At 51.9% G+C, this 21,084-nt stretch overlaps 1 protein-coding gene across 1 annotated transcript in view; it reads right to left on the bottom strand.

Moving 5' to 3' along the window:
• Nucleotides 1-21,084, bottom strand: part of LOC104411621 (potassium channel subfamily T member 1) — a gene marked incomplete at its 3' end in the record, with an annotated part of 27,021 nt that overhangs the window by 5,606 nt on the left and 331 nt on the right. Inside the window, exons 2-7 of the mRNA XM_010022083.1 lie at nt 10,611-10,652; nt 3,666-3,745; nt 2,547-2,646; nt 1,357-1,413; nt 925-973; nt 376-435 (exon numbers count right to left, since the gene is read on the bottom strand). Of these exons, the coding sequence (XP_010020385.1) occupies nt 376-435; nt 925-973; nt 1,357-1,413; nt 2,547-2,646; nt 3,666-3,745; nt 10,611-10,652 (388 nt within the window). The remainder of the gene's footprint in view (nt 1-375; nt 436-924; nt 974-1,356; nt 1,414-2,546; nt 2,647-3,665; nt 3,746-10,610; nt 10,653-21,084) is intronic.

The raw sequence follows: 21,084 nt of genomic DNA, 5'->3' as shown, positions 1-21,084 counted from the left end.
TGGAGCTGTGCCGTCTCCCTCCGGTGGCAGCAGACCTCAGCACAGGAGTCATGCTGCCAAGCTCAGCTCCAGGTCCTCAGCCTTAGGAAACTCAGCATGCGTCAATCTGTCCCCCATAAAAAGAGTGAGTTTTGGTAAACAGGGCTGAATTTAAAGGAAAGAGATCCCCCCTCTCTGCTCTGCACAGCACTTATCCAGCAGCCCGAGGGGGAATGAGGGAAGAAAACAGCCACAGCCGCCTGAGACGTCACTGACACAAATGTCCTCTCAGGATGCCTCAGGCTTCAGACAGCTCAAAGGAGGAGAAATGAATTCACACTTGGGGATCTGACCCAGGCTGTGCATCACGTCCGCTGCCCGCCGCGGGGCACGTACCTTGTAGCTGAGATAGATGAGCAGCATGGTCTCCAGAAAGCTGATTAAAGCTATGCTGACCTGCGGAGACAGACAGGCAAAGGCTGCTGAGAGCTCCTTCCACGCAGCGCCAGGCGGTCAGAGCTCCCCAGGCCTGCCCTGCACTGGGTGATGAGGAGCCCGTGGGTACCGCACGTGAGGACCTATTTGTTCGGGTTGGACGTGTGAGCTCCAGGCAGCCCTGAGCAGAAGCTGACGGATGCTCAACCCTCTCCCAAGCTATTCCCCTGGGAACAGCCCGTTACGGGTACAGCTGCACCCAGGCTGGGGAGGAGCTGAGCCAGCCTCATGGTTTTATCTTCCTACAGCTTTTCCTCTCCTTTTCCTCGTCCCTGTGACTTTCACCCAGGACCACGTTATTCTCCCAGCAGAAGCTGCAGCTCATTTTCTGCTCACTGAAGATAACCCATTGCTCCTCATTGTTTCAGCAGAGGATGCAGAGAGACCTGCTGGTGGCACAGTTCAAGCCCTGTGCTCCCACACAGCCGTGCCTGAGGTGTGGGCACTCACCTGCACAGCCCACAGTGGCATTTTTCTATCCACCCAGAAGATGTGTGACCTGCAAGGAAAAAATCAAAACAGATCTAATCTGTAGCCCAACCAGCAATGCTTTTGCCCCCCACCAAACACATCATTATCAATGCAGGATCCAGCACAGGACTGGTACCGGAGTTCTTTACTGCAGTTTGTTCAAGCAGTAAGGAATGCTTTATGTAATGCTTAAGTGCAGCAGTAATGGCTGCACAGGGAATAAGCCATTCCCGGGGGTGCAGCCACAGGCACTGTCAATTATTTCAATCCCGGGATGCTGCTCTGCATGCCTCGAGCAGCCCTGAGACCAAGAAATGGTCCTGGGCAGCTGCCAGCAGCAGCCACATCCATCACTGCATTCCCACACGCTGGCAGAGCTGGACCCCAGTGCTGGAACAAGCCTCAACTCACCAGTTTATCTTTGTAGACTGGTTGAACGCTGTGTAATTCTGTTTTTCACATTCCCAGCTAGAAGAGAAAGGCAAAGGAGAGGAAAGCAGTCAGAGAGGAGGAGGAAGGAGAAAGGGTGCTGCCATTGGCTCGCTGGGCTCATGGGGTGTCCTGATACTGGGGAAGACCCTAGAGAGCACTCCCATGGATCCAAACACACACTGGTCCCTATAACTGGGGCTTTCCACAGGAGTCTGTCTCACCCAGGCAGTTTTGAACATCTCATTACTGGAGAAGACGACCCACCAGGTACTTCACCCTTATGCTGCAACATGCTGATACCTGGGCACAGTATTCAAACACATGGCTGCAGCTGGGAATTACCAGGATACAACTGGTATACAGCATACAATTGAGCTTCAGCTCCTGGCACAAGGCTAGCTGGCCTCAAACAGCTCTCCCCTTGCCTTGTTGCAAGGGATGCAATCCCACTGGCCCCCCTTTATTTTATCATGCACCCTCAGGAAAGGGAACTTCCCCGAGCAGCAGCAGCGCTCAACTGTTCAAGGGTGTGCATCTGTGTCATGCTTAAATCTCACAGGTTTGAAAGCCCTTTTGGAGCACGTGGATGCACTTGGTAGTTCTGCAACCATTGCAAAGAGAAAGTTAACTTGCTAATTCTCCTAGCAAAAACCCCACTTTGTACACGAGCTAAACAAAGCAAGGACATATTAAAAATAGGCTTACACTGAAACCCAGAGCAAAGCTGCTGTATGTAATCATCTGTCACCTCAGGGATTTAAATGGCACAATGTATTTCTTTCCCAAACACTTAAATGGGATTTAGCAGAAGTGTCTTCAAGGGCATCAGCATTCAGAAAACACTTGCATGGTGATGCACTGAAGTGATGAGCTCTTGCCTGTGTCTGAAGGCCACGGTGCAGCCCTGATCATCAGAGCCAGGCAGCATTTGGAAATGAAAAGCACCCTAATTTTCCCACCATCTTTTTGCTGTGCAGGGCAAGCGGGCACCCACATCCACGGGGTTTGAGCAGGGAGCAAAGCCCACCAGACCAGCAGGTTTGCTAAAGTACCTATTGAAACAGAACGAGGAAACCCCCCCGTTGTGCACCTCCTCACCCGCGGTAAGGACCGCATCCACGCTCACCAGTGCATGGCCTGGGGAGCCCAGCGGCATCACTGGCACTCACCAGCCTATGCCCTCCTCTGGGTTGTCGAGCAGGACACGGACGATGTACAGGAGGCAGGTGAGCAGCTTCAGTGAGAAGTTGAAGAGCCGGATCCTCAGACCTGCAGCAGAGGGAGCACAGCATGAGCCAGGCAGCAGGAGCCGGGCACCCCGCAGCACAGCCCCCCGCAGCACAGGACCCCACTGAGCCCCAGAGGAGCTGCAGGAGCCCCAGGGTGACACGCAAACACTGCTCATGCTTTGCATCATACCCAGTGTCAGACAGGAGACCAACATAGCCATAAATAACCATGAGTCAGCTCCTTGCTGACCCCAATAGATGTGAGACACAAATGAGGAGCTGCTGGAGTGTATCCCCCTCATTAGCGAGCATCCATTAAAAAGCATCAGACAGGCAGGGCCAGGGCCCCGCTCTGCTCCCAGCTTGCAGGAGGGATGGTGAGCAAAAGGTGCTGCTTTATCCGCAATCCATCTCCAGCCAGTTCATGGGGTTGTTATTCAAATTACAAGTGAGGAATTCATCACATTTTCATTAAAAACTTCCCCGTGGGCACCCTGTTGTGCTGCGCTCCAGCTCTTTAACAAGACGACGGGATGCAGGGTGGAAAGGAAAATGTGAATTTATAAATTAAGGAGCAGACTCCCTCCAGACAGCTAATGACAGCTCGGAGAAAGAAAATAACAACACCATTAGTCAAGTGGAGGCTAATCTGGGAGAGTGGGTAACTCACAGCCTGCCTCGGCTGCCCCCCAGCCACTGACCTCCCTGTGGGTAGGAGGACATCACTGGCACCATGATGGGGACATTTGCTCCCTGATCCCCACCCCAGCAGCTCCCAACACCCACCCTGCTCCAGTTGGCGATCCCAACTGGATTCCATGCTGTGGCTGTCTCCAAGGAGCAAAGGTGACAATCAGCATCCCCATGCACCCTCATCCCCCCACACCAAGTTGGCCAGCACCCAACAGAAAGGCCAACAGGCACTGAGGACACCAGGGGAAGCAGCCACCAGCAGGTGGCAATGGCTTCTCATCCCACAGGGATGGAGCCTGGATCTCCCAGCTGGGGCAGGGTTTGGCTTCTCCCAGCAGGTGGTCACTGCACACATGGAGCACTCACTGGATCGCTGGTTTTTGATGAAGAAGAGCTTCAGCCGCTCCTTGAAGGTGTTTTCATTCACATAGAACTCGACCTGCACCCTGTGTGGAAAGCACCAGAGAAGCATGTCAGTGGGGTGGCACGCTGGACCCAGAGCCCCCCAGGAGCCTTGTCCCTCCATCCCAGCTGCGTGACCCCCCCAGAGCATCCCACAGCAGATCCCAGGCTCCACAGTACCAAATGACCGGTACCATCAGCCTTGAGCACCAAGACATGGTGCATTAACGACTACCAAAGATGCAGATGTGACCCATGGGGCCCGGGTCCGCCTTTGGGTTGAGGGCTCGGCTTTCATTCACATGCAACCAGCTGACATCAGACTTGCAAACTTCTCCTTTCCCACATGTGTCACAGCATTCAAAGCCTCTCAGAAAAGTGTTGGCCTTGGAGCAGTCTCCCCAGCAACGTTCGATCTGCTCCAAGCCCCTGTGGCTGTATCAGACCAGGAGCCAGTGAGGGCGATGCCCCCGGTACAACCATGTCCTGGCTCTGCCCAGGCGGGAGCAGCGTTCAGCATTGAAGCTGTTAAACAACAAATCTGATCTAAAAAGAGAAATAAAACCCTTTGTTGCTAAGAAACCACATTTGGCCATTCCAGAAAAACCCAGGAGCTGACAACCAACTCCAAACGTCACTTGGCATTTGGAGCTGCTGGTGACTTGTGGCATGGGGACAAGACACTATGGTGAGAGCCACATGCTGGGGCACTGCACAGAAACCAGCAGAGAGGAGCCACATGAAACTGAACATGGCTCATCCACCATTGTGACCTTCTTCGTCTTCAGCTGCTCCAGTCTCCATCACTGACACCCATCCACATCCCTCCTGCTAGTCCCCACATGCCGGATGGATGCTCATGCATGGGGAAAGCCTCACTGAGGCTGGAGGTTCATCCCCATGGATCTCAGCAGGGTCTGGGATCAAGCACACCCAGATTAATGGTGTGCAGGCCAACCTGGTCCTGCTCAGCTCATCTGCCACCCTCCTCTCCTATTGCTTTATAAACGCCCATAGCCCTTTTCAAACTCACTTGTTCATACTAGGCAGGGTTACAAATTACACTCCTGCCTGCTAAGTGCAGGCAGAAAGGGATTGTTTCCTGATGTCTCAGCTTCAGACTCTGAGCAAGACAAAGTCTGCTCATTACTGTTACAGCTGATAATGGAGTTAAGTGCAATATAAATTAGCCATTTCCCCTATTTCACTGTATTCAACAAGTCTCTTAAGAAAGTGCTACTATTATTACTATGTTCTTAACTGCTTGGAAGAGGTCATCAAGATCTCATTAATCAGGCCTATTACCAAGCCAAGGCACAGACCAGTGTGAGCAAATTCACAGTGACAGTCATTAAAGCTACCATCCCCTTTCACTTCTCCTGTGCAACCCCCATGCACACATGGTGCTGGCTCCAGCCAAGCATGCCGCCTGGCACACGCCACCAGATCGGGATCTATTGGAAAGCAGCTGCTGCTCCCGCTGACAACAGAGGGATAATCAGGTATTTACTGTGTATTCATGATGAGCTGACAGGGCAGCAAATTGGGAAGGGCTTTGATGAGACCCTCATTGCTCCAGAGTCCCAGGTCCTGGTACCCACCGGTGCCCGCTGGCATTTCACAGTCAAACCGACAGCTCGTGGGGACACCGAGTGGTGTGTAAAAAGCATGGCACATGAGTGACAGCTCCTCAGAGCTTCCCGTGCAGTCCCTTAGGCTGAAAAGTCAGATTTTTAATCTAAGGAGCCTGGACTCCAGCATCTCACTAATGCTGCTGGAGCAGCACAGTCTGGGCCAGTGCAGCCGGAGGGGTGGGTGATGCAGACCCATCTGAGCCCCTCTTGCTCTGGAGCTGCTGTAGGCAGAGCCCAGGGGCTCCATGCTGTAGGGTCACCTTGTCCCCATCAACAGTGCTGGAGAGGAAAGAAAGCAGGAGCCTTATCAGGGAAGCGAACAGCGTGTGTGCTCTGCAGCCCCCGTGCCCTGCCCGGCTCCCTCGGCAGGATGTCACACACCGAGCAGCTCTGCGACAGAGGTGACAATAACCGACAGCCTCGGTGGAGCACTCACCAACCTCTGTTAAGACATTTGGCATCTGTGCTGCTGAGGTTGCCAAGGGGAGGGATGCCCGGGTACCGCTGGCAGCGCTCAGCAAACCCACCAGCAGGACATCACACAGCATCCAGCCAAGAAAATGCTCCACACAAATGGACCCGTGGCAGCAGCTGCAGGGCTTCCCTGCGAACACACCTCACCCCAAATATCCCTGGCAGCAGCATGGGCAGGAGCTGGGCCTGCACCTCCCCTGGAGCTCTGATGCTCACGGGGACCACACAGCATAAGGGGTCCTTGCATGGAACGCAGCACCTGCTCCCCAGCCCGTCTCGCTGGCATAAGAAGGGAGCAGGGAGGCTGGTGAGCAGCACAGGCCCTGCCACAGGGACCACAAGCACCGAGGAGTGAAGCAGGAGGATTCATGAGCACTGGCTCAGCCAGCACGATGCCTTAGGAGCAAGCAGCCATAATTGCAGAGCTTCACAAGCACAGCTTTAACACACAGTAAAATTAATAATTTCCAGAGCCAGGCTTAGCAAATAATTTATCCGTGTCAGGGCATAAATCAGCTGCCCCGACTTCTCACAACACCGCACACACAAGCTAATTGCTCCTTCTCCTTATTAAAAATGCCCAGGAAATGCTAGGAACTGGCCTTCAGCTCCGTCATGAGTGCTGGGCACCCCATTCATCAGAGTCCCTGAGGATTAAACGCATTGAGGAGAGGGAGACTTCAGGGAGCATGATTCCCCTCCCAGACATTCGCCTCCGTATCAAAGAAACAAACAGCAATATAAATCTCTGTCGCCAGACAGATGGTTTGCTGATCTAGAGCGCCGCAGCCCACCACGAGACTATGAATATAAACGCTGATGGATAAAAGAACTGAATGATTAGAAGAGATCTAACTTTTTATGACAAAGTAGCCCGTGTATTCATCCATCTTGATGGCTGCAGGAAGAGGAAACATTTGGAAAGCAACTGAAGCAGGTAATGGGGAGGGGGAAGCGGGTGTTTATCAGTGCAAAGAGATGAAGGAATAAGAGAAAGTAGAAAGAACGTGTTCCTGTGCAGACAACCTGCCCTTGCTGCTAAGTGGGTTGAGCCCCTGGAGCTGAATGGGGGTCCACAGCCATGGCCCCACCAATGCCCTGCTGAGGGCGACTGTCCCACAGGGCTTCTGTCTGCAGGAGGAGGGGGCGCAAAGCAAGGGCTCAGCATGATGGGGACTGGGGAGCCGCTGTGGTCCAGCACTGGCACCCGCTTTGCAGGCACCAGGCTAAGCCAACACCCCAGAGCTGAATGAGTGATGGCTTTTCAAGGCAGCAGCAACCACCCAGAAGTATCAAAGCTCCTCCATTTCCAGATGAGAGAAGGAGATGATATCATCTAAAACATACCCTTCAATTTCGTTGTCAAGAAATTAACTTCAAATGAAAATCAAGCTAAACTCCAACTGTGTTACCACCCAAAGCACACACACCAACGGGCTCTGCCTTCAGAGCAGCTCAGCCAAGCTGGTCCATTCAAGCTGTCCCCTCCCTGCTGCCAGAGCTGAGCATCCCTCCTAACAGCCAAGCATCCCTCCCAACAACAAGGCAGTGTGGAGCCAGCCCAGCCCAGGCAGCACCAAGGGGCACAGGCAACAGCAGGCTCTGCAGGAAGGGAGCAGGTAGCACCCCGCTCCCCCTTGCCTCATGCTGGCTGATCCCCCCAGGCTGTGCAGATAATCATCAGTACAAGTCTAGTTACAAGCCCTCTGCTTGGAAGTGTAATTACCGCTATTATGCGCTTCATAATGCCTGAGCAATTTCATTTTCTTTGCTCAGTTATTTATTGTACTTTATTAATCTAAGATTAGAGGCAATTTGTTGTAAGATTATGAGATCCAAAAAAAGACAGAATAGTTTGTTTGGAAAAGTGCAGGATGCAAGACCAGGATGAGCACAAGACAAGAAAAATCCTGGCATCTCTCTGCAGCTCCAATCCTTGTTCTCACACTCTGGCTGGGTGGGAAATGCTGTTCTTGTCCCAGGAAATTTCTCAAGAAACTTCATCAGTAGTGAGATGCAAAAGAGACTCTTCAGAGATCTTTTTTAGGGGGAAAAAAAACATCAAAAAACCCCCCCAAAAAACCCCAGAAATCTCTGCAATCTGGTGGGTGCCATCACCCACTCCTGCCAAGGCAGCTCAGTCTCAAGTGAGACCCCGCTTCATCCCACCACTCCAGCTCAGCCCAGAGGACAGCTCTGCATCCTCCGTGCAAAAACCACACGGATCAAATACATAAGAAATGTGGCTGTGGCCAAGTCTGGAATTAAAGAGATGTGCTGATGGCCCAGGGGGATCATCAGGGATGGGCTGCGGGTACCAGATGCAGCTTGAGGCTCAGATACCTGCTGACAGCAACCACACAAACTACCCAGGCATATCTCCAGCAGCTGCCAACCCTCCCGACCTCCTTCAGAGATGCTCTTTCCTTCTTTCTACCTTTTCTTAATGATAACAAGCATTTGGGTATTGAAGCTACAGTGAGACAGATGACACCGAGTGAGCTTTGTGTACTGAACACCACCTCCATTATCTATGCATTTGGCATCCCCAACTATCCAGAGGATGGGGGGCAGCTACAGCTCTTCCCACCAGAGCTCCTGGCTCACAGGTGCGATGAGCTTCTCCCACTGCATCGTTTTGAGATGGAAAGGGGGAATAGCTGTACAGCTGTGAGTGTACAGAAAACCCAGGTGCCTGCCAAAGTGAAAACAGGGAACAAGCTGCCCCCACGCTCAACAAGCAGTAATTGAACAATTACTCAAAGGAGGAGGGTTGTGGGTTTCAACAAGGCTGTACTGGCTCGGCACCGGTGGGCGTGCAAGAAATGGCTTCGGAACTGCACAGGGCTGCACAGCTCCAGGGGGATGTCTCCTGCCACAGCCCCAGTGTGCCCTGCATCCCCTCCGTGTGGGACCAGCCACAACAGGGGCTCTGACAATCCCCATGGACTGTGGAAGCATCAAGCCCCAGGGGGCTCAGCAGGTCCCGCATCAGCCTCCTGCCATTCCAGCCCTGTGGGATCCAGCCTCCCGGCCAGGCTGCCTGGTAACCCATCCAGACTGATGGAACACTTCAAGCCACAACTCACACAGCACCAGGGATGAGTTTACTGAGCTGCCTGGGCTCTGGGCAGAGCATGTGCTGAGGCACAAACAACGATTAGCAAACTTGAGACCCACACCGATAGACACCCTGCTCTGGGAACCAGGCTGCTGTGGCACGTGTTGCCCCAGGACCAGCTCAGAAACTTGGGTTTTTTACTGTGGAAATACACTGAGGGAAAAAAGCCTCTCCTGTTTTATTATGGAGTGTGATTCTTGCCCGAAGAAAAGAGCAATAACCATTCTACAGCAAATTAAACACAGCAGGATGCAGGTAATGTCATCCTGGCTCCAGCACCAACACTGCAGTTTTGTTTTGGGGATGAAAAGCAAGCTCCAAGCAACCACTTCTGGAAAAACTCTGCCCAAGACCATGCTCGGCTTCACAGGCCAGTCCTGATGGCCACTCATCTTGCCCCATGAGATGAGTGATGCCTCGAACTCATCCACACAAGCACTCCTGTGTCAGTGGGACATGAGGCACCGCACTGAGGGTACAAGGGCTCTGCTGAGCTGGGACACAGGCACTGGCCAGCCCAGGCACACGCTGCAGGAAAGGCTTCATGAATCTGTAGTGATAGAAAAGAAATCTGCTGCCAGACTTTTTTTTCTCTATTTTATTAGGGAGGATATTGCAATGGAAATGGGATTTTTATCAATTCCTTATTCCCTGAAGGCAGCGATAATCCCTCTCCAACCGCACTCAGCGGGTACAGAGCTCATTTTCAGGCACTACACAAAGCACTGGAGGTTCCAAGGGTTGAAGATCTCTCCATGCAAATGCCCTCAATACCTGAGAGCAAGTGGTGGAGTTGCACAGCAATGACCCAGCAACACTCCGTGCTCCCAAAACCACCAGTTTGGCTCTGGGAGGAAGCGGGACACGCTGCTTCATCCCAAGCTGCTTCACCCCAGGCTGGGAGCCCCGGCACCAGGCTTTAGCAAAAAAGATTAAAACCCAGGAAGATGAAGCAATGGTGTTAACACTGTTTTGTTTGGTTTATTTGTTTTGCAACATTGGAGATTGACATTCATGAGTCTGCTCCTATAATTGCTTCTGCTGATGAATCTCAATTGTTTAATTAGGGTCTGTGCACGGAGCTCATCGTTAATGGGTAATCACCAATTTGCTGCCAAGGATATCACTTCTTCCACTGTGTGTCTCTGAGTGCACAAAGTCCTCCCCATGGTGGGAACCATTGCTCTTTCAGAAGGGTTTGCTGGTCCCGTACACAACTTCTTGGTGCCAAGAGCAGCGAAGGACAAATCTTATGCTTATCAGCTCCCTTTAAAGTGGAACAATCTATCCCTAATTTAAAGTGAAGGCTAACCACTAGTCTTGCCAGCAGATACTGCCCACAGTAGAACCACAGAATCATTTGGGTTGGAGGGGACCTTCAAAGGTCATTTAGTGCAACCCTCCTGCGATGAACAGGGACATCCTCAACTTATCAGGTTGCTCAGAATCACACCCAGCCTGGCCTGGAATGTCTCGAGGGACGGCGCATCTCCCAGCACTTGGCTCACAAGACACCATGCACACATGCACCACACAAACACCCCACGTTGGAAGAGGTTTTCACTCTCTGGAGAACAAAGTTGGCTGTTCCCTGATGGAAAAGTGACGGTCCCCAGGGATGCATTAGTCCTCGCCCCCTCCCGCAGCGCCGGCGCAGGGCAACGCGTGCGGTGCACTTACTGTGAGAAGGAGGAATCCACGCTGAAGTCCTCGGCGTGAGGCCTACAGAGCGAGAGCATCACAGGAGGTGAGGGAACGTACAGCTGCCAGGCAGGGACACAGGGAATGCCAGCGCCAGAGGGACAAGCGACCGCCCAGGTGCTTGGCCAGGGGTTGGTCTGTGCCTGGGATATGTCCCCACTGGGGTCCCCGTGATGCTCTGGTGGCTTTGCCTCTTTAAGGACTCAGCTCCATGGACAAAAACATTTTTTATGCCTTTTTTCCTTTCTACATTTCCTTTAAAGAGCCTCACAATCTGCATCACTGCTCTGTCTCAAATCAGTGTCACACTGCACAGAGAAATCAGATTTTGAAAGATGCTGGTTGAGGTGTTTTTAGGAACCTAACATTGTGTTTCTCCTACGCACACCTTCACAGAGCTGGTTTTACAGACACAGGTGATCACCAGAGAAAGGTTAACAAAATAAAAGAACAGAAAGGAATGATGAGGGTAGCACAGGAGGTCACAGCAGGGGGAGGAAGAAGAACACAAAGATGTACAAGAGCAGTGGGAGGGGAAGGGGCCGTGCTCGTGTACTGTACATCCCACAGGCACGCAGACAGACAGCAGCACAGCGCTATGAAACAAAGCAATTGCAGCTGCAAGGGAAAAATACCTGTTTGCAAAAACGATGTTCTCTTCAAGACACATCCATCCCCACAGATGACCATGGTCTCTGTCACCGCTGGTGTTAGCTGGGACTGCCCAGCTCTGAGCCTGAGCCCATCCCTGCCTCCCAGTGCCCAGCAGTGCCACCCGCTCTCCTGTCCTAATTTAACATGAGTCAGGGTAAATGAGACATATAATGACCAAAGGGGTCAGCTGCAGCGCAGGAAGCTTTTCTCTTTTAGTTTGCTTTGTGCTTTATGAATGTACAGCACTCCAGCATAGCTCGAGCTAAATAAAAGCAATAAATTCACATTTCAATTAAAACATGAGTCCAAAGGAAAGCTAATTCATCCCTCAGCTGCAAGGCGCACAGAGCAGCCTTCCTGCGACATGATTTAGTTTGCTACTACTCTTCTTTTATTGTCTGAGAAGGCTGCAGGGAGGAGCTCATCACCCCAGCGCTGAAACGCCTGCAGGGAGCACAGGCTGTGCCTATGGAGCCGCCATCCCAGGGGACACCATCACCAGATTCCCCCCAGCATCAGACCCAGGGGACCCACGGGAGATGATGCTCAATTTGAGAGAGATCCTGGAACCTTGAGGGAAGGAGCTGAGGGAGCCAGTGCTGGGGTGAGGAGGTGCTTCTGTCTAGACGAGGGGCTCCAATGCAGCCCCAGAGGCTCCTCTGCCACCAAGGGGCTCCCCCAAGCAGCCCAGCACCCTTAGGGCTGCTCACCCAGCCTTGCCCACAGATAACCCGCTTGCAAAAAGAAAGCCATTGACCTGCCATCTTCATAGAATCATGCAATGGGTTGGGCTGGAAGGGAACTTAAACATCCAGTTCCAATCCCCAGCCATGCCAGGGACACCTTCCACTAGACCAGGTTGCTCCAAGCCCAACCTGGCCTTAATGCATGGAAAAAGAGCTCAAACTAGGTAAAAACTGGGAGGTTGAGTCCTCTAATCACTTCCCTCCCTGCTCTGCTGACTGTTAGCTTGCTTGTGCACCCATCACAGAGCAGTAAGTCAGTTCACACCCAAGTGGTCTCTGTGCCATCGCTCCCAGTCATAACAAGCCCCAGGTGGGTCTATCATCCCTCAGGGAAGCCCTGGAATTTATTAATGACAAACTACTGAGGCTTTCTCCAGCTGCAAACCAGAGGCAAGCACAGCCCTGGGAAGGAGCTCGTCAGCTCAGCCTCCCTCCTGCCAAATTGGATTATCACGTATTAGCAGCAGGGGCTGCTCAAGCCCCTCCACTCATGTTTCATTTTGCACAGGAGATTTTTATGCCTTGCAGAGGTGTTTATGGGAAAGAAACAGCAAATTATTTGATTTTTCTCCTAATAAACTGCCAGCTGGCAGCCAGGAGCACTGTACAAACAAGGGCTTATTTTGGCTGCGGCTCCCCAAGGTAGAAGAACACTCCTGAAAACCAAACAGCAATGGCACATTTAATCACACACCTCGATGGGGTCCTGCAGACCCCAAAGGTCTGGTGCCACTGTGGGTCAAGGAGCATCAGGATGAGCCAACACAAGCCCTAGGACACCTTCCCCAGAGCCATGGGCTCACAAGGGGAATAAACACCTCACTCACATAAAGGCACCATGAGTAAAAGGGACTCCAAAGTGATGGACAGACCATAAACCACACCAACAATGGCTTTGGCCACTCTGTGCCATGGTTAAAGCACATGGAAGCTCTTGGCTTCCAAATGAATGAACTGCTTTACGCCAGTCACAGGGGGAAGAATCAGCCCTGAGATGTCACACTGAAACCTCTCCTTCTTCCCACCAGGCACCCAAATTCTCATAAAAAATCTAACTGCTGAGAAAATAAGGAATTTTTTTGAAGAAAACTAAAAATCACTCCAAATCTCACCCGAAAAACAGCTGCTTCCCAGGTAACAAAAACCTTATAGAAGTGCAAGCCTGAGCGGAGCTGCCAACCCGGCTCCAGAGGGGCTGCACAAGCACCCTCCTTTCACTGCTCTTCACCAACTCCACCCCAGCCTTTGTGCACTTGTCTGCAGTGTCACTTACCTGACAGTTACTCCAGGTTTACTGCTAGAAGGGATTAGCACAATGACATGAACCCTTTTGTGCACAGTCTCACTTGGAAGGAAAGAGTAGATTTTCAATGCACAGAATTAAAGCTATTTAACTGAGCCAGAAAGGTGACACTGGCTTTTAATGAGTTTTAGACAATCTACTTTAAATTCACTTTTTTATTTCATCCAGATCTGCCTCCCTGAGCATCCCTGTGCAGGCAAACCTCAACTCATCTCGTTCCTCCCACGGAAGACAACTACAACACAAGAACCAAGCCCGACCTTCGCTCTCCTCTGAACTCCAGGGTCGGGGAGGTAAGTGCTGTACCTGGACATGGAAAGCTGAGGCCGCTCATTCTGGCACCTCCAACCATTAAACCATGACACTGAGCTCCTGGCTGGCACCCCAGCTCTGCCAGGGTGCTGTGGGATCTGGGTGGCATTTAGCTCATCTGCCTCAGGCAGATAATTTGAGACTAAATACTGTCCCCATGTTTCATAGAATCACAGAAGCATGGAATGGTTTAGGTTGGAAGGGAACTTAAATATCATCCAGTTCCAGGCCCCTGCCATGGGCAGGGACACCTTCCACTAAAGCAGGTTGCTCCAAGCCCCTGTGTCCAACCTGGCCTTGAACACTGCCAGGGATGGGGCAGCCACAGCTTCTCTGGGCATTTCAAGTGCTCCGAGATGCTCAGATGGAGAAGAGAGCAGCAAAGCACAGCAGCAGCTCAAGCTGAGCTTGCCAAGGTCTGCTCCCTCCCAGTGAACTCCCTGCCAGCTCCGCAGCCTCACCGCTGTCTCCTGATTTTTCTGGGAGGTATTTTGGCAAATGAAAGGTATTAAAAATTCACATCTGGTAGCGCATTTCCTATTCAATTTACAGCCATCATTTCCAAGTGAAGAAAAAGATAACATCATGCCTTCACTAAAAGCCCCTGGAAGTTACAAAGACACAAGTAATGACCTGCCAACACCACGCTTGGCTTCAGGCTGCTTAATAACCACTTGCAAGGCTCAGAGGCATTTTGAGACCCAGGGCTAAAGGGCACTAAATCCGATGGCTCTTTCCTGCATCCCAGTGGACAGAGCCCTCAAATTATGTGCACTTTAGCCTCCAGTCTCAAAACACCTCCAAGAGAGGGTCAAGGCAGGGGGTTAAAGTGAACTGAGCAATGTTAAGTGCTGGGGAAGGCTACCCAGCAATGGAAGCGGTGCTCCTCCTCTAAGACAGGAGATGCACCACGGTTCCTACCATATTGACAGTGAGAAACTCATCCCCCAAAAATAGCCTGATGTGAGAAGGACAGATGGAAGAGATGAAAAAAGAAAGCAAAGAGGGGGAGAGAAGGAACGAGCAAGAGGAAGGGGAAAGGGAGACGAAGATGCACGCGTCCTGCTCGCAAACACGAGGCTGCCCACTTCCCTGTGTGCGGTACAGAGCAGGGATGACCCAGGGACGAGATTCCAGCTTGGAGCACCCCCAGTCTGGAGGAAGCCCAGCGAGCTGTGCTGGTGAGTACCTATAAAAGCCACCGACTGCTCCAGGCACACACTGAAGCTGAAGAAGTGCCACACGAACAATCGCTCCTGCCACCGGCCCCGGCGATGCCGTGCAGGCAGCACACCGGCAGCGTGCGCGCCGCTGCCTCCTCCCCATCCACCAGCACATCAAGGTGCTGCTCTAATCACAGAGGCGGTTTTCCTTGGCATTCCTCTGCAAAATCTACATCACAACCGAAATGAAGTTTAGAAACAAACAAGGCACGGTGCCAAACCCAGCACTTCCCGCTGCAGCAGACGCGCTGTTCCCAGCCCGATGCCCGGCAGCTCCCGGCGCTGCCTGCAATTACCTTCCAGCAAGTTTTGGCTCTCTCACAGGGGCAGGCGCTGCCAAGGCTGGGCACAAGGCTCCTGGGCAGAAAGGCCCTGCAGATGCTGAGGCTGATCTAAGGCACATCTCCCTGCCTTTCCTAATGAGCTAAACGAGTCCCTGCTGTCCTGAGACTTGCAGAGGAAGCATGAGCTTGGAGATAGGGCTGCAAGACACCCCTGTGCCACAGTCCCACATCACCCCAATGCCTGGTGGCAGCATCCTGCTTTTACCACAACAGTAAAGCCTTCTCCAGAGGAGGAGGAGGAGGAGGAAAGGGCTAATCCCCATGCCCTGATGGGACCTGATGGAAATGAGGGACCTAAAATAGAGCAAAAGCACAAATGCATGTTTTGAGTGCAGGAATCCTTAGCTTAGGTGCCTCGTCTGCATATCAGCACCTATATAGGGCACTGAGATTTTCAGCGGTGCTGGCATCTCACCAGCAGCCGTGGGAGGAGCGTTCAGCACTTCCAAAACTCAGCCTGTTCCCCTCAGGAGGCTGCTACGGTGCTGCCAGCTTCGGGGTGCAAACACGTTCTGCCAGAGGGTGCCTGGGGACAGGGATTTGAGGGATGGGGACCACACATATAGGACCAGCCACTGAAACGCACCCAAAATCTGCAGGAGTTTGCTCAGAGCTGAGCCCTGGGTAGGACACAGTGATGTGGGTCTTGTCCCTGTGCACAGGAGTGGGTACAAAACGGGGAGGATGAGCAGAGCCCGGGGGTCATTCCAGCACAGATCAGGACAAGCACAAGAGACAGCCGGGCTCAAGCCCCCCTCTGTGCTGCAGCCTGGGATGGAATCGTTGGCTGTGTTTATGAAGGGCTCTGTTTAGTGCAAAGGACTCCTGCTGTCAGCTTGCTGTGCTGGCAGCCGGCATCTGGGATCATTTCCTGTTCATCAGGATCAAGCAGGGCACTTACATATTGCCCTTATAATGGATGCAGCAGTTGAGCACCATGCCTGGTTCCTGCAGTGGTCCTACACTGGAAACAGTGCCTGCTGCTACTTGGGAAACAAATACCCATGTTAAGAGGTGCGTGAGCAGTGGAAGCCCAATCCCACTGAGCTGTACGACAGTGCCTGGAAGAACAACCCAAGGAAACTACACCCAAGGCTGAGAAAAGAGGTGATGCTCAGCAAGCACCTTCCCAGGGGGACCCTGGACATGGACCTGCAGCAGGCTCGGTGGCCAGATCCCAGCTGTAAGAGCATCCCATGGTTCAGTTACTGCTGGTGGAAGGCTCAGAGGTGCCATGCTTCAGCCTGGGCAACCACCACAGAGCATCAACCCCGTGTCAGCAAACAGGCACACAGCACAGCGAACCCTGATGTGGATTCAACACGCTCCATACAGAGATTCCCACCACTAGAAATACATCCCCATGAGGGGCTGCCCAGCCCAGCCTGAGGGAAAGTGAATCTAAGCCAAAGCACTTCGTAAGTGAAACCCTCTGGGCCCCCTGGGCTCTCTCTCAGGTCTTCTCCATGAAGGCTTAGGCAGGGACCCTGCCTACAGTGCTACCAGCTCCTGCTCGCCCCCGGGGCACACGGCAGCGTTGCCTTCACACCGTGACACAGCCGGCCCCAGCCCAGAGAAGTGCGGGAGCGAGGTCTGGCACAGACAGAGATCCTCCCATTACCAAACCAGTACCCCCAGTGTCAGCACCTCGGCTATAAACCCTCAGCAGGCAGCCAAGGCACAAAGGAAGTCCCTGCCACAGCATTTCTCCCACACAGAAGCACCTCACTGAAAGCTGAAGTGGCAAAGCAGCAGATGCTATTCACTGAAGGCAGAGATACATCTCCAAAAGCTCTTTGTTGGAAAAATCTTCTGTTAAAGAAATGCGAAAAAGAAAAAATAAATTAACTGCTGGCTTCTTGTCCCCCGGGTGAGGATTGAGCAGCACACACAGCACAACAATGGTTCAACTGCAGGGACAATTGCACCCAAGCACTTGCTGCTGCAACCAGCTATGGAGACTATCAGTGGGAAACCTGGCTGCAAGGCCAGGCTGGTTGTAATGGTTTCAATGGCCACACTGGACCTTTCCACTGCTTGTGTGGGTGTCAGGTGATGAAAGCACATTTAGCAAGACCTGGCTACCTTTTGGGAGAAAAAACGTCACCAGAAACTGGATTTTCAGAGACATTTGGGTGAATTCCTCACTCCCCAAGTGTTATACTTCCAAGAAACATTGCATTAAACTCGCCCCAGCAGAGTGCTGCTATTTGTCACCGAGAGGCTCCAGGCACCTTGTTGGCTGTAACATGGCTGAAGCAAAGTCCCATTTATTCCTGCCAAAAATATCTCAACCCAAGAGATGAGGCAAGGCTGCGGGAGGTAGGAATGTGCAACCTGAAGGAGAGAAAGGGAGGGAAGGGTTTAACTGCTGCCCTCGGCTACCTGACAGGTGAGGTGTAGTCAGCCTCCTCTCGGATGCACGCAGGAAAAGGACAAGAGGGAACAGTAAAGGGAAAACACGTACAAGATGAAGGGAAAAATCATTCATCCTGAGAGTGATCAAGCCCTAAACCAGGCACCCAGAGAAGCTGGGACACCTCCAGCCTCGGACATGCTCAAACCTCAGCGGGGCTGGTCCTGAGCTAGCTGAGCTAACTTTAAAGTTATAGTCTAGCTTTGAGCAGGGGTTCTATCAGAGCCCTCCCGAGGTCCTCTCCAACCTCAGCTCTTCTGCAATGCTAATTTCCTTCCCCAAACCTCATCAGTTCAGGTTTCAGCCATCAGCACCTCAGCAAATGCAACTCAAAGAGACAAGGGTGAAACATGGGGTAGAGAAGGGTCTAGGGCATTGCTTCAAAACCAAGCACCTTAAGAGTATGTTTGCAATCCCTTAAGAGTGTCGGTGTGCCCCAGGACAGGCAGTGGCCACAATTTCCTCTACTTCCAGCAGAGCGGCATAAACAGGACATAATTATCTTGTAAAAATGTTTATGTGTGTTTTTAAACCCACATCTCCTGCATTACAGAGAGATCACCAGCCCATGAAACAGGATCCAGACACCTATTTACATGTCCTCATGCCTGCCAACAGCTTCCTTCCAAACACAGAGCCGCTTGATGGAGAGCACAGCGCAGCGCTTGGCTTTTCTGTGAGTCCCTTCTCTAGCACACCTTTCTCTTTCAAATCCCCCCCAACACAAGCCCTACAGGACCAACCTGCTTCAGGAAGAGCCCAGCTCACAGGAGAAAGACCCAACCATTCACAGCTGGCTCCAGCCACATGATTGCTGGGTGCCAGGAGAGCCTGCCCCTCCTGGGGTGGCCAGGATGCTGCTGTGGTTGCACCCCTTTCTCAGAGCAGCCCCTGATGTACAGAAGTAGCTCCAAGCATCTTCAGTGGGAGCTAATTCTACATGAGCAGCCAGGGCTGGTCCCACCCTGCCCACAGCTCTCTACCCACAGGAGAGCGTCCCCATCCTGGATGCACAGGGCCGGCCCTGAACTGCCCTTTTTTGCCTCCAAAACTGGAATAACACATGGCTGTGAAATGGTTTCTCTTCAGAGAATTCAAATCCTTTCCTTCTGTTTTGACTGAGAACCCCTAAAAACTTTGAAATGCTGCAGTGACTAAGAGGCAGAGTAGGGAGATAAATAAAGTAAGTGCGAATAAACTTCACTGGCTTCAGTCATCTAGAGAATTCATTTGCATCCCTGAGAACATCCTGTATCACAGCATCTTCTTCCACCATCACCTGGCAATTTCACTCCCAACTCCCAGTGACAATTGTTGCTGCTAACTTGACAACGTCACTTCTGTCTGGCTTTGGGGAAGACGAAGCATCTCAAGCACTATTCATCATTTCCTAAGCAATCTTCCTGCCTCTGTTGCTTGCATATGCAGTGAAAGAGAAACGCACAAATCTTAAATCTCAATTGCCAAGTCAATTGTTGGGAAGCGGCGCACAGAGCAGGAGGAAAGCCTGGCAGTCGGGAAGTCAGGCACTGCCAGTGGCTCTGCGCGCTGCCAGAGCAGTGTAAAAGTGTTTCCATCAACTTCTCTACCTCTCAGACTGCAGCAGAACACTTGAGATTCCAGTGAAACCCGGCAAATTGAGTTGTTTTATAAAGCCCTGAGGCATCCTGGTGCGCCCTGCACACTTGGCATGCTGACAAGGCCACTAAAACACTGCAGCTATGTGATTCTTGGAACTGCTGTCCCCTGCCCTCCCCAATCCAATGACGCCTTGCAGCATCCTTCACTTGTGCCATGCTTCTCACCAAGAGATAAGGAGGGTCAGCCCTGGGACAAAGGTTTGGCTCCCTGGGCAGGAACCCACCCAGCCCCTCTTGCGTGTTTAATCACAGCTGATTAGTGGTGGTTGGGATGAGTTTGTAAGAGTCCCCCAGCTGCAAGTACAAATCTCTTTCTAGCCCCAGTGCATCTGTACTTGGACTCTGGCACTGTTATGAGGGCTACATCAACAGTACCTGAAAGGGCACAGAGAGGCAGCAAGCTCACTCCAAAGGCTTTGCCAACAGTGGCGTTTAGGACATGCCTTCAGAGACAGAGGTACCCCCAGAACAAGTCCTTCTTTGGTGTCTTTTTGAAGCAATGAAAGCAAGACACAAAACCAGCACACAACACTGGGAGAAGATTCAGATTCCTTGTCAAAACGTGCTGAGACCACACAAGCTCCAGGGATTTAGTCCCAGTGCACCCACTCGATGCCCATTTGCAGCTTTGCACACGTGTAAGCCCTTGCCTCACAAAGTCAGAAGGCAATGACACACAAGATCCGAGTGCCTGCTCACCAGAGAACTGCCACCAGTGCCATCTGGATGGGTGACACCCCACACATCAGACCAAGACATGCACTCTCAGTTCTGCAAGTACACCAGGACTCTGCCTCCCAGACCTGGAGACTAAAGCATGTGCCCGGCACGGAGGGAATGACCACACCGATGCTCCTGCCATGCTCCCGCAACACACAGCTCCCTTCTCAGCTTCCCCTGCGGGGACCACACCACTAATCCTGGCTTGTTGCCATGGAAGCCCCCCATCCCACCAGTGGGATTACACCAAGACAGTGAAGCTGAGGCGTTAATTCCCTCCAGTCTAAAGCCAAATGAGTGAAATTCACCATGAGCAGAAGCTTTCCTACAGTGCTCATTTGCACTGGAAGCCAGAGCTAGAAACAGCTCCAAATTACATCCTAGAAGATATACAGTACACAATCACAGGGGAGACAATTTTTTGCCAAGAAGGAAGACAGCACAGAAGGGTAGAAAGGCGGAATAAGATGGGGGGGGGGGAAGAAAACAGAAAATGGAATGAACAAAACAAGAACTGAATTACTGACATATACATCCTCATCATAACTAGGGGACTTGTCTTCTCCTGAAACCCTGCAATTCAAGTGCAATGTGAAGCATTTTTCTCCTCCTGAAAAACAGCTCGTTTCTTTCTGTACACATCAGCTGTGTGCTTGCAGGAAGAGGCTGCAGCATTCTGTGTGGCAGCTTCTATTTTTTTTGCAGTTACAGATAAATTACTCCTCAGACGGGGGACCAGGCATCTCTTCTTCCATGCAAACATGGTGCTTATGTACAGTGCATGCTGTGGCATCAGCAGTGTAAATAAGCTTCGGTCTTATACTGCACAGAGAAGGTGCAATGCAAGTTACCAGTGTGGTGTGGCAGCAACACAGTCTCAGGGCTGCCAGTCAGACATGCTTTGGGCATATATAAAACCAAGAAGCACTTATAAAAAATTTAAAGGAACTGGCTTTCTTCTGCTCCAGCTGCCTATTTCATAATACAACTTTGGAGCTGGTGTGGCTCTTAAACACAGCTACCGGGAGGATCTGATCCACCACCCCTGCAGCCCATGGTGGCACTAATCCTTTCCCTCTCATTTACAAGATAAAA

The sequence above is a fragment of the Nestor notabilis genome, unplaced genomic scaffold (genome assembly GCF_000696875.1).
Source record: "Nestor notabilis isolate BGI_N333 unplaced genomic scaffold, ASM69687v1 scaffold32559, whole genome shotgun sequence".
Classification (NCBI taxonomy): Eukaryota; Metazoa; Chordata; class Aves; order Psittaciformes; family Psittacidae; genus Nestor; species Nestor notabilis.
This window is presented reverse-complemented; position numbering and strand designations above follow the sequence as displayed.